The sequence below is a fragment of the Dermacentor variabilis genome, unplaced genomic scaffold (assembly GCF_050947875.1).
Source record: "Dermacentor variabilis isolate Ectoservices unplaced genomic scaffold, ASM5094787v1 scaffold_12, whole genome shotgun sequence".
Lineage (NCBI taxonomy): Eukaryota > Metazoa > Arthropoda > Arachnida > Ixodida > Ixodidae > Dermacentor > Dermacentor variabilis.
Window position 1 is genome coordinate 29,436,060 of NW_027460280.1, and position 12,918 is coordinate 29,448,977.

The following is a 12,918-nucleotide window of genomic DNA, read 5'->3' on the forward strand; positions in this document are numbered from 1 at the left end:
GTTCCTAAAATCTGCACTGTGTAGGTTGCTTATATGCTCTGAAAACATTTACTAAATGGTCGCTTTCTCCTAATTTTTATGCGTTATACACGGGATTTAATTGTCTTCCCCCGGTGTCCTCGGTAAAATATGTGGTGCACGGTGTTTATATTTATTTGAAGTACGAAGCAATAATCTGCGTGACGAGCGATATATGTTTATTCTGTGCAAATTAATTAGAGCCGTTGTAGAAAGTTACTCATTGAAGCGCTTCAGGGTTTTATACTGCCGGTAATCGAAATGTTTCGACTCCTAAAACAACAGCACAAGAGATCGACGATTGACATTCCCTTAAAGTAGAGAGAATCTTAAACGCAATGCGTTGCAAAACTTTCACTTTCCTGCTTTAAATGCAAGTGTTGCTGATAACTACTAAATCCCCGTTTTTCCATGTGTTTTCGTGTATCATACGAATTTCGTAGTTTGTTTCTCCAGTGTTCTCGGTGAGCTATAGACAAAGCACCTTGTTTATATCAGGGGAACATTAAGGGCATGGTATAGCCAATGTGTAAGCATTGTTCCAAATGGGTGGGTTAAATGCGTATATTTTCCAGAATATATATGCAAGTGGTCCATAGCGTTATTAGTTTGTTTCGCGAGCGGTGTAAAACTTAGACGGCTGCGCTGGCGCAGTTACAACTACAACTGAGGTCAAATATTTCGAACATAAGGGGAACAATACGCCAAGTTTATGCGCGATGGTAAATACGTGTTGATCAAATACAGCACTAAAAAATTGTAAGCAAGTGTTCGAAAGTATCATGCTGCTGCTATCAGCTAGGTTTCCCAATGTCCCAAGAGAACTCTGCGTTTCAGATATTTCATACTTTGAAGGAATAGGCAGCATTTTGAGTGCAATGTGTCGCATAGCTTTAACGTTTCTAGCTTATTTAAAAGTGTTACGAATAATTACTGGACCCTCGTCTTTTTTCTTTTTACTTTTTCATGCGCGATACATTAGTTTGGCGTTGTGTCGTCACTGAACTAAAGGAGGTAGCTTCTTTATGTTTGGTAACTCTAAAAATACGTTAATGGTTGATGTGTAGGTGAAGTTCAAAACAGGTGGGTAATTGGGGCTTTTCAAAATAAATTACGCATGTAAGCACCCTAGAGTGTTATGAGCGTGTCTAACGAGCGGGGAAGAAATGAGCCCGCTGCCCTGACAGAACTATAAAATCCACCAGGACTAAATTTAGCGAAAATTGGCGGTGCGATATCAAAACTCTCTGCGCGAAGTTAAATGTGGTGGGATGAAAGAGCCTTTGTACAAAAATTGTTATTCAAGTGTTAAGAGTGTGTGATTTGGCCACTATCGCTATGCTTTCCAGTGTCTCGACATAGGTTACAACAGGTTTATATTTTCTGGAAAGGGGAGGAGGGACATGGTAACTGCACTGTGCAACATTTTAACGTTCCGTGTCCAGTTAGAAGCGTTGCAAATAATTACTAAGTCGTCCTCTTTCTATCCCTATTTTCAAGCGTCATAACACGTTCCCACTTGGTTTTAGCGGTCTTCGGGGAACTAAGCAAGACATTTCGTTTATATTTGCCGAAAATAAAGAGCGCCTTATGGGCAATATTTAGTAAAGTTAAAATAAAGGGGACTAATTATAATATTTGCAGTAAATTACGCATGCAAGCAATCCAGAGCTTTATGAATGTATTTTGCGAACAAAAAATTTATCCCGTTGGCCTGGAAGAACAGCGAACTCAACCGATACCAAACTAGCGGAACTAGAGAGGGGTGGACAGGGAAGGAGGACACCACAGTGTATATATATATATATATATATATATATATATATATATATATATATATATATATATATATATATTTGCGGGCAACTCTTTAAAGTATGCGATATAACAAGAAACTGAACTTTTATTGCAACTGTTCGAAAAAAAAACAGCTTCGCTGGAAATCTGGTTGTAATGGTCGCACACATTTGCTGTCTTTTTCGTGTGAATATTGCAAGTATGATGATTATTGCTGTTGAATAATATTACCTAAACTAGCGATAAATTTACGCCGTACACTTAAACACCAATTACAATTCTTTGTTTATTAAATTTGTTTGTAGCAAATGTGCATTTTTTATGTGCGCTGCGAGTTGTGCCCCTATCGGTGGCAGTTGTCCGCTTGCTCCCTCCTTGTTTCCTTTGTCTACTTGTATGTTTCCATAACTAATAATAATAATACTGCTACTGGGCGGGATCCGGGATCTCTGCGAGCCACTCATTGCCTTTAGTCCCTGCATTATTTTGAGAATTGATATAGCTGTAATAAATAAACTCAAATAATTGTTCGGGCCCCCATGGTTCACCATGTGTGATTGATAAACGTGCATGTTTGTTCAATATAAATACTACTGACCGAAGAATTTCGAATATATATATATATATATATATATATATATATATATATATATATATATATATATATATATATATATATATATATATATATATATATATATATATATATATATAGAGAGAGAGAGAGAGAGAGAGAGAGAGAGAGAGAGATCAGATCGTTTGCGGTTTGCCCCCTCCCCCCCACTCGACAAATAGTTGGTACACCACTGCCTGTACGTCCTCCACTATCTCCCCTCGGATATCAAGAGCGCACTTTTCATTAACCATGTAATTTTTCCCCTTCTGCATAACCAAAACTAAACAGTTGTGTTCATTTTATAAATCGGAGTAAACATACCACGCCGAGGGTCCGTCACCTCCGAAAAAAAAAAAAAACCGGCAGTGAAAGGGTTAACGCTAATCGCTACTACAGTACTGAAGCCGCACACGACAGGAATGGTGACGTAAGAGAAGCTAGTAGTTTACCTAATCTTACACCCGTCCCATGTGCAGTTTCATCCCTAATTGTAGTCAATTTGTATCGAACTTCTCGAGCGAGCAGATGAAGGACGAGGCATGATCGAGAACTCGAGTGGACTTGAACATCGCAGGTTCCAACTAGCGCTTGGTTTCCATCGAGTTCGACCTGCGTCGGCTAACGGCCTCGTCACTCCGAATTCGCGCGATACGGGCAAAGGTAGCGGAAGATCGACAAAGTGACGATCGCAAAGCATGCGCCAGCGAGTGCGACACCACTTTGGTGGGCGTTGACACGTGCCTATCTCCGACGCTTCCATTCGACCGGTGACCGAACTGCATTTAAAGGCCGGCGATCATAAGTTCAATCTCAATGCCTCTTGAGGGAATCGAACTGCTCCGCGTTCCATTACATTTGTCCACGCATGTAGGCGCCGCACGGAGTGAATGGCGACGTGCAAGGAAAGCTATGTTCCTAATCAGCAAGGCGATATATATATATATATATATATATATATATATATATATATATATATATATATATATATATATGTGTGTGTGTGTGTGTGTGTGTGTGTGTGTGTGTGCGCGTGCGTGCGTGTGTGTGTGTGTGTGTGTGTGCGTGCGTGCGTGCGTGCGTGTGTGTGTGTGTGTGTGTGTGTGTGTGTGTGTGTGTGTGTGTGTGTGTGTGTGTGTGTGTGTGTGTGTGTGTGTGTGTGTGTGTGTGTGTGTGTGCGTGCGGCTTAGCACTGACGGCTCCAGCTCGTACAGCACGACACTATTAGCGGCGAGAATTAGGAGTGGCGCCCTCTCATGAGTGACGTCACGGCCAAGACGCCGCTTGCTCCGGCTCTCTCGGCTGCCGCGCGCGCTTGTTCCCTTCGTTTATGCTTGGGTGGCTCGAGTTGTACGTATTGAAGGATACATCGGCTTCTTTCAGCTGCCATGCCCTAACCACAGTTTCTTCTTCAAGAGCGCGTGAGTCGAGAAACGTTGCGGTTTGGATATCGCATTAAAAGGGGTCTACTGGCTTTGCAATGCATATATGTGCCGTGTCTATCGGTCAATTTTGCGTAAAAAGAATGTCTGCAAATTCAACACGCGAAGTTGTGTATGATGCCTCGCTAAACACTTAACATTCCCTTAGTATTTAGCTATGAAATACATTGCATTTTACATGGAAGAAAAATCTTGGTAATTGGCGTCAGCATGTTATCCGATGTTAGAAAGACACTGCCCAGCGAAGCTGTCATCATGATTCTTATTACTCTGGTGCGTTGTTCTGTTCAAATGTGGCCATTCATTAATGCGTAAAAAAATAGGCGCGCATTTCTTATGAAAAAGTTTGCTGCTACTTTCATCCCCCTCTGAAACAGGCCTCCAAAAAACGAATTGCTCATGGCTGCTAACACGACGGCGCGTCATGTAGAGTATTTACATAGTTAATTCACAAACACCATAGTAGAAATCACCCGAGGGAAAAGTTTCGTTGTTAAGATCGAGAGTCAATCAACTGAAAGTGATGAAATGTTTCATAGTGGCCCTCAGTAGCCTTTATCGACAATATGGCACACCCCTGATCACGTAACGGTAGCAATCGACTGTCCATATGGCGAGGCACGCTATGTTCGCGAAACCCATAAGTTCACTACAACTTCGGATTGAAACCAAAAAGCATTTTTTTACAGCGCCAACTGGAATGGCTAAAGTATTCCTGAGCTACTACAGCGCAGCTTAGATTGCCTAGAAAAGGAAAATTCAAGCACCTTCTGTCTCACCATGTCTCGATCCCGCGTTCTTTAATTATACAAACGGATAACTATTCGCTTCGTCGGTACATAAAAGAGAACCTTGCCCAACTGCAGGCTAAATAAAGTTTGCTCCAATCCAATCGCAAACATTCATAAAGAAAGCACCTCAAGCCTTGCATATACTTTCACTTGATTTCTCACCCTCCACCGGGGGGGGGGGGGGGAGGGATTTAGATATCTTCAATATGACCCATACTACTAGTGATTGACGATTCGACTTCTTTCTGGCTGCAGCCATGCGGTCCAACAGGCATACTTCACTAAAAAAATTGGGCCGAGCAGCCTGTGTCAGTTCGCCAAACAGATTCAGCATGTATATTCCTCAAGCAACAAGCACCAGTAAATTTCTCAAGTGAGTTGAACGTGTAGCACGGAAAAGGGAATATATATTGGTACATTCCTATTTGTATTCTGCAAACAGCTGTAAGCCTTCATTAACTTTACTTCAAATTTCCGCCGCTTAAAGTAAACACGTGAAGAACCGCCTAATGTTGACAAGCAGTTAAAGAAGCAAGTGGTGCTTGCAGAATCTAAACTCCAGTATTAGCTAAGTCCCCGTGTTACTGCCGAGCGTTTCTGTGAAGAAATGCAAAAATTCGATATTATACCATGAACTACTCGTCGTGAGCAAACCTGTTCTAGCGGATTAAAATAAACGTAACTGTTGTAGAAGTCATATATAGCTAGCGTTCGTGACGTACTTGTTGCACCGCGGCAGGTATGGTATCATAACTGGATTCCTATATGCTATGTTTTTGCGATTGTCCATCCGCGCATGAAAAACCCGCAATGGGCTGGTCTGCGCTCCTTCGGCTGGTACTGTAGCGTTGCCTTTGAGAGCTGCATTGTTGTCTAAGAAATTTACTCTTTGAATAAATGTTCGCAAAGGAAGACGTCGCAAAAATATATTTGAGAACCACCTTAAATAACAAGCAGAGAGAACGAAGGCGAACAAACGAAAATACCGCAGGAAGCGCCCGGACAACGCCCGAACTGTAGCAGACGACAGGCGCGAGTCCTTGCCCTGACGTCACGCGAGCGACGCTCGCAGCGCCCCTGTAGTTCGTTCTCGGGGCGAATAGCGCAGAGAACCGTTCATATATATACATACATACTAAGCACGACGCAAGCTAGAGTTACTGTATATGTTACCAAAGCTTTGGTAGCACATACAGTAACTCGCACAATCAGAATCCAGACTGCCACGGCGGGGGCGGTTTTCTCGGGCGATCACTTTCGTGACGCAGTCCACGAGAGCCAATTAGAGCTCCTTTCACGCGTTTGCCATGCCTACGTCAAGTGCAGATTCTCAGGAGTGACATACTATCGCCGAAAGTGATCGCCTGAGAATACCGCCCCAGCTAGGTTAGGCAGTTCGTACTTGAAAGAAAATACCTTTGATACTTCTTACCAAAAAACATTTTATTACGGAGGGGCGAAAAAAAAAGACAGTTACGCTCATTAATGCTATTCGACTAATCACAAAAATTATACTTCCAGTGAACTACAGCAGTAGGAGATAAATTAAAGGGCATTACCTTTCCAACCTCACCAGTCGAGGAATACCTCATATAGCCAGCCATTAAATTCATTTTGCAGTCTTCAGCAAGAACATGCTTCACCAGAGGAAGGCGACCAACATGACATTCACCCGTTCCATGAGCTGGCAGTTACTGTTGCAAGTTCGAGAATCAAGCATTTAATTCCAATTTCAGACTAATACTGCAACGAAATTTTAACACTGTTGTGGAGCTCCGAACCTTACCCTGGAGTAAAGCAGACGACCTTTAAAGGGACACTAAAGGTTACTATGAAGTCAAGTTAAAGTGATAGAGCTATGCTCTAGGACGTCTAAGGCGTCAATATAATCGCGAACAGAGCTTTATTAACCGAGAAATTGAGGTAAATGCATGACACGATTTGAGACCCCCCCCCAGCGACATTCCGGTACTAGCCCGATGACGAAGACATAATTTGACACTGGTACTCAACTACTCGTATTAAAAAGATAATTTCACTAGATTATAAGACGGAAGAAAATGCTACTTGTCTACTTCTATTCGATTCTAAGAAAAAATAACAATTTGACGTTACCCTGGAGTAGTATGGGTGGGCGAAAAGTTTTATTTTCGCTCGACTCTGCAACGCGCGCTTTGGAGTTTCAGTTGTTTCGTTATCGCGTCGAGCTGCGCTGGTTCTGCTGGCTCGCGAAACTTGCATTTGGAACAAGTAGCGGGAATGCCACGTCCACGTGATGTCGTGGGATGCGCGAACGGTCCGCGCAACTTGGCCAAGGGCAGTTGCAGCGACGAATCCAACGTTACTTATCACTGTGCGCCAACAAGTGAACCTCTCCGTTTGAAGTGCCGTACCTCTGCCACAGCGCGTTGGCAAAGAGCCGAAAACTCGCATAGTGTGCTCGCTGCACTTTCATCCAGAGGATTACGAGTTCAACGACGACTTACTGAAGTCGTGTGGAGTGCCTTTTAAAGCAATGCTTTCCCGTAGCGCTGTTCCGTCGGTCTTCCCAACGTTAGTCTTGCCTGCATTCTCCGAAGCGCATGAACTGCAGGTTGAAGACGGGGCGGCGAGTGCGGCATTTGGTTTTCACGAAGGAAAAGCTACAAATGTGCGAATATGTACAGCCATGACATACAGTTGCCGACGTAGTGGTACGCAACGACACCGGCAGCGCGAGCGCTCAGCAGCAGGTCACGTTCATCAGTGCTTAAATCGCTGAAGTCGAGCCCAGCATCGCGAGTCAATGTGTCGTCAGGGTCGTCCATTGCAACTAGCGTCGAAGTTGGCGTCATAAAATAATGAACCAGCTTATCGTAGCGAGCTTTCCCTTCCGCTAGCCACCACGGTTCCGTTTTCGCGCTGCTGTCTGCTCTGTCTTGACCGTTTCTGGCCGCGCGTTTGCATTTTGCACAGAGAAGCCGTAGCGCCGTCTGCGGACGCAGTTTTACTCACCGACGGCGCAACGTCACTATGAGACCATGACGTCCTCACTCCTCAATAGGATGGCGGGCGATTTAAACTGCGCTAGAGGTACGCGGACGCTTCAGAACCCATTTTCTCTTAATATAAGTCTTCGCATAAAACAAGCGTTTCGAGGTTTCTGGGATGGTATTGCAACAGTCCACGTTGACTTAATATATATTAATCTTTAGTGTCCCTTTAAATGCAAACCACACAATACATTTGCAAACATGTATCTCTGGCATGACATTGCCAATTGTATTTATTTTTTTTTTTATTTTTATTTAGAAAACACCTTACAGGCCCTGTCGGGCATTGAGTAAGGGGGGCAATGTAACAAAGAACTGTTAAGTACAATGGAAACAACTCAAAAATAAACCTAAGACAACTGTACAGTGGCTGAACTAAAAACAAAACAAAGCACAGCATGATCAAGCATAGCAGATATATAAAAGGAAGGAGATTATGTAAAAAGCACGCACAGGCGTTCACGAAATATTTTACGATCAGTTATCGTGACGATATCATCGGGAAGACCATTCCAGTGGGATATGGCACGAGGTACAGCAGATAAATTGAAAGCAGTGGTTTTACCGAAAATGCGCTTGAAGCTAAAATGATTATGTAATCTTGAGGACGTACGGACGGGGGTTTCGAGGGGTAATATGCATGGCTTATCGGAATGAACATATTTGTGAAATAGAGCAAAGCAATCTTGCGGCGGATGTCTAGGGGCTGTAAAGAAATATTGAGCTTGATCTGCGTTATACTTGACTTTCGATCAAAATTCCGAGTTATATATCGGGCAGCTCTGTTCTGGATGCGTTCCAGCTTGGTTATTAAATATTCTTGGTGTGGTGACCATACAGCTGATGCAAATTCTAATTGCGGGCGTACAAATGTCAGATATGCTAATTTACGCACGTCAGCAGATGAATTTTGCAAGTTACGCCTCAGAGAGCCAAGGGTTTTAGATACAGTTGCGCAAATTGTAGTGATATGCGGAGACCAAGAAAGGTTACTAGTGAGGTTTACACCAAGGTATTTGTAAGTAGTGGTACGTGACAGGTTCGTGTTATTTATGGTGTATGTGAATATGGAGCTAGTGCGCTTGCGTGAGAACGATATATTATAACATTTGGAAGGGTTAAGAGACATTTTCCATATATTACACCAGTCGGTAATAATGTGAAGGTCATGCTGCAAGGCGGTATGATCGTTAATAGAATTAATTGGTCGGTAAACAACGCAATCGTCGGCGAACAGTCGTATGCAGGAGGAAATGTTTGAAGGTAGGTCGTTAATAAATATTAGGAAAAGCAGAGGCCCCAACACACTCCCCTGTGGTACACCAGACATGACCTCAGTGACAGGAGAAGGACAATTGTTAACAACGGTAAATTGGCGACGAAGCGATAAAAAGTTTCTAAGCCAAGAAAGGGTTAGTGAGTCGATACCTAGATGAGATATTTTAGAAATGAGCCGGCAATGGGGCAACGCGATCAAATGCTTTTGAAAAGTCCAGGAAAATGGCGTCTATTTGTTGACTGTTGTTCATACTGCTGTGTAGATCGGTGGTAAACTCTAGTAACTGTGTTTCACAAGATAGACCTTTCCTGAAGCCATGCTGTTTCTGAAAGAAAAAGTTATTTTTTTCTAGGTGCGTGTAAATGTGCGAGGTGATTGTGTTCAAATAGTTTGCATGACACAGATGATAGCGATATTGGGCTATAGTTTTCAGGCCTATGTCTATCTCCAGTTTTAAAAATGGGGACAACCTTCGCAATTTTCCAGTCAACGGGGAAGACACCAAACGACAAGGACTGCTTGAAGATATGATACAGGATGACACTTGAAGTAGATACTGTGTTTTTTAATAGCTTAGTGTTAATATTGTCAATACCACAGGCAGATGTGGTTTTAAGTCCGTTAATGAGGCTAACAATGCCTTCAGTTGAGATATTTATGGGTGCCATAAATGGGTAATCGTAATCCGGAACCACTGGAATATCGGAATGGTCTTCCCTTGTAAAAACAGAAGAAAAATATGCATTAAATAGTGATGAACATTCCCCGTCTGAAAGAGGTTGTTGTTTGTCGTCTAGCAGAGAAATATCAGAAGTGTGACCGGGTGTTAATGTTTGCAAAAATTTTCGCGGATTAGTCTTCAGGAGAGAAGGTAAGTCGTGAGCGAAGTACTTGTCTTTAGAAGTGCGTAAGGCTAAAGTGTACTCACTAAGGAAATTTTTGTACTTGCTCCATGAGGACTCGCTTGCCCGATTTATAGCATTGCGGTGCAGACGTTTTTTTTTTATTACGTAGTGTTCGAAGTTTTTTATTGAACCATGGTTTAGATTTGTCGTTCGCTGCCGAAACGTACGGAATATATTTGTCTGCAAGAGCGAGTAATTTGTATTTGTAAAGTATCCAGTTCTCGTTAACGGAACGTTGGGAAAAAGACGGCAAGAATGAGTCACTGAGAAATAACTGAAGTTCAGTGTTGATGGAAACGTAGTTAGCTTTGTTGTAATCCCGAATTTTTTTTATGTTGAAACCCAGTGAATAACATGGGAATTCGGAGCGTCAGCTGAAGCAGCGTATGGTCACTGAAACCGTCAGAAATTAACACAGGACACACGGTTTCAGGTGCGGTAGTTAGTGCCAAATCTAAGAGGTTATTGTCACGGGTGGGTTGATTGATTACCTGAGAAAGATTTAAGTCCAAGATTAATTCAATGAAATCGGTTGCGTGCTTGCACGACGATGACAAGCATGGCCAATTGATTTGGGGAAAATTGAAATCGCCAAGCAGATAAACATAACTAGTTGAACATTTCTGCATGGCAGTAACAATGCTTTCGCGTAGTTTATCAACAAATGGAAGGGACAATTCAGGGGGGCGGTAACAGACACCAACTAATATGTTTCCACAAATGGTTTGACAGGCAGCCCAGATAATCTCAAGTGATGATGAGGTGTCAACTTCATAAGAAGAAATCCTTTTATTTATTGCAAGTGACACCACCGCCCTTTTTATCATTGCGGTCATGCCGATAAATGCTGAATGTCACTTTCTATAAAAATTTCACTATCTGAAACATCGTGGTGTAGCCATGTTTCTGTTAGAGCTAGAATGTCTGGTTTGCTATGCAAAATATATCGCGCTTATTTAGTATGCTACGTATGTTAGTGTACGATATTGTGAGCAAACGAGATGAGTCAGTAGAAGAGGGAAGTTTAGGGACCTGTGCGCCCGTAGATTTCTTTAGCTATCTGCTACATAATACGACGGTGTCTCTTATCAACATCGTACATGTATTCCTTGTTGTTAATGCGCATCTTGTCAAGTGAAAGTTTGCACGGTTTGTCCTGTGCTCTTGCATATTCTAGCAGCTTTTTTCTTGCTAAGCGAGTGCTTGGCGCGAAATCCTCGCGGACAGATAAGCGGGAGCCTTTTAGCTTCCTTGCAGAAGCCAAAATGTTCTGTTTGTCTTTAAATGTGACAAGCTTAGCGATTATTGGCCTGCATTTGTCATGAGCGAATCGACCGATTCTGTGCACTCGTTCAAACTGGTCGCTTGATAAAGTAAGCTCCAGCCTTTCAGCGCAGAGTTTGACGACTTTTTGCTCTAAAGTCATCCAATCTTCACCGGACTCATCGCTGATGCCAAAAAAAAAAAAAGTAAATTTGATCTACGTAATCTGTTTTCGGCGTCCTCGCACCTTGCAGCATACAATAGCACATATTTCACTCCGCATGATGACCACACTGTAAATGCTAGCTGAAACGTGGTTTATCTGTTTTATAGGGTAAACCAGAAATTCTACGGTACCAATTTTGGCTATACAACTGTCGTGGCCATTGCACTTTATGAAATGCATGCTACATGCTTCACAACACCACGTCAAATAGAGCATACCAATGTATGTTTTGTTGCTCAAATTGCACGTCTTTGGGAAGACATGCTAAAAGGATGTATGCAGAATTCATTTAGTGCAAACCACTTATTTAGATAACAAAAATGAAGTGTCACACTACATATAATTTCATTTTCTCTATCTCGAAGAGAAATGACTGATATTGATGCAACACAAAATAGCCAATGAAGACAACACTTGATATGGTTGAACCATCTTTAGTGAATTTTTGGAAAGAATGCCAATGACAAAAGGTTCAAGGGTAATGGTGCCCCACTCAATACTTAGCATGACCACCGGAATGCTTCTTCTCTTCATCATCTGAGTCGTTCTCAGATTTCTGGAAGCAAGAAAGATGACCAACACTGTACTGCTGACCTAGAACTCTGACAACTTTTATTGAGCCACAAAAATACACCCACAAACGCAGAGCACAACCCACTAATGCAAAGTATGATTGTCAGCTCTTACTTTTCATGTGAATTCAAGCTGTCGCAACGTGCATGTTGTACTGTGAATCCCAATGCATCACTAATCCCCAATGCACAAACATTTTGGGACAGGCATTGCAAATGTACATTGGTTAGATGCATGAACAAGATGTACACAATACTTGTATACAAAAAGCAAAATACTCTAGCACTCCACATCACAGTGAAAATAAAAATAAAATGTCTATTATCTACTACAGATTTACACAGAATGTTAGCTTTACACTTTCAGCAATTAAAACCATAGCCCTGAATGAAAAATTAAACATCTGAAACATACATAAAATGCCAGTTAAACATTCATCTTCAACACAAAACAGGAGTTATGCCGAATTATCAAGGTCCTGGTCACAAGAATATGCAGCACAATAGCTCACGTTGCCATCCTCCATCAGAGCTGTGTGCACGTGCTGCAGGTTTCTTTCTTTTTTTTTTTAAGGGCAAATATTCTAGTGGAGTGGACTTTGACAAGTGCTTGGCAAACTTGGACTGACTGGCTACAGGAAACTGAACGGGGGGTGTAGGTTTGTCAACCAAGGGACCACCATATCTCCGCAAGCGGCGAGACATCAGTTCCGCTTTTCACGCCTGCTACTCTCCTGGAACGGACAAAGGGGGCCATCGTTAAGGAAAAGGGAATGTGGAAGCAGCAGTGCAAGTGCTCTTTCAATACCATGAGCCAACAATGGGAAGGGGTGAGCAGGGCATGGAAGTGTAGCAAATCAAGCAGGAAACAAGGTGCACATGAAATTGGAAAGCACAGCTACGACAGAATGCTGAGCAGTCTTTTTTCTTGCGAGCTGCACTGCCTCACCTTAGTTCCATTCCTCTGAGACTGCACAAGG

At 42.5% G+C, this 12,918-nt stretch overlaps 2 protein-coding genes across 3 annotated transcripts in view; one reads left to right on the plus strand and one right to left on the minus strand.

Moving 5' to 3' along the window:
- Positions 1-12,918, plus strand: part of LOC142566300 (uncharacterized) — a 60,645-nt gene that overhangs the window by 17,530 nt on the left and 30,197 nt on the right. The window lies entirely within an intron of this gene.
- The window catches only part of BI-1 (Bax Inhibitor-1), a 37,839-nt gene continuing 36,705 nt past the window's right edge, over positions 11,785-12,918 (minus strand). Inside the window, exon 8 of one of the 2 annotated variants that reach the window (XM_075677206.1) lies at positions 11,785-11,922. In XM_075677206.1, coding sequence (XP_075533321.1) covers positions 11,860-11,922 — 63 coding nt within the window. In that variant the 3' untranslated portion in view covers positions 11,785-11,859. Of the gene's footprint in view, positions 11,923-11,953; positions 12,673-12,918 lie in introns of those variants that run through there. The other variant, XM_075677207.1, reaches the window with a different exon arrangement.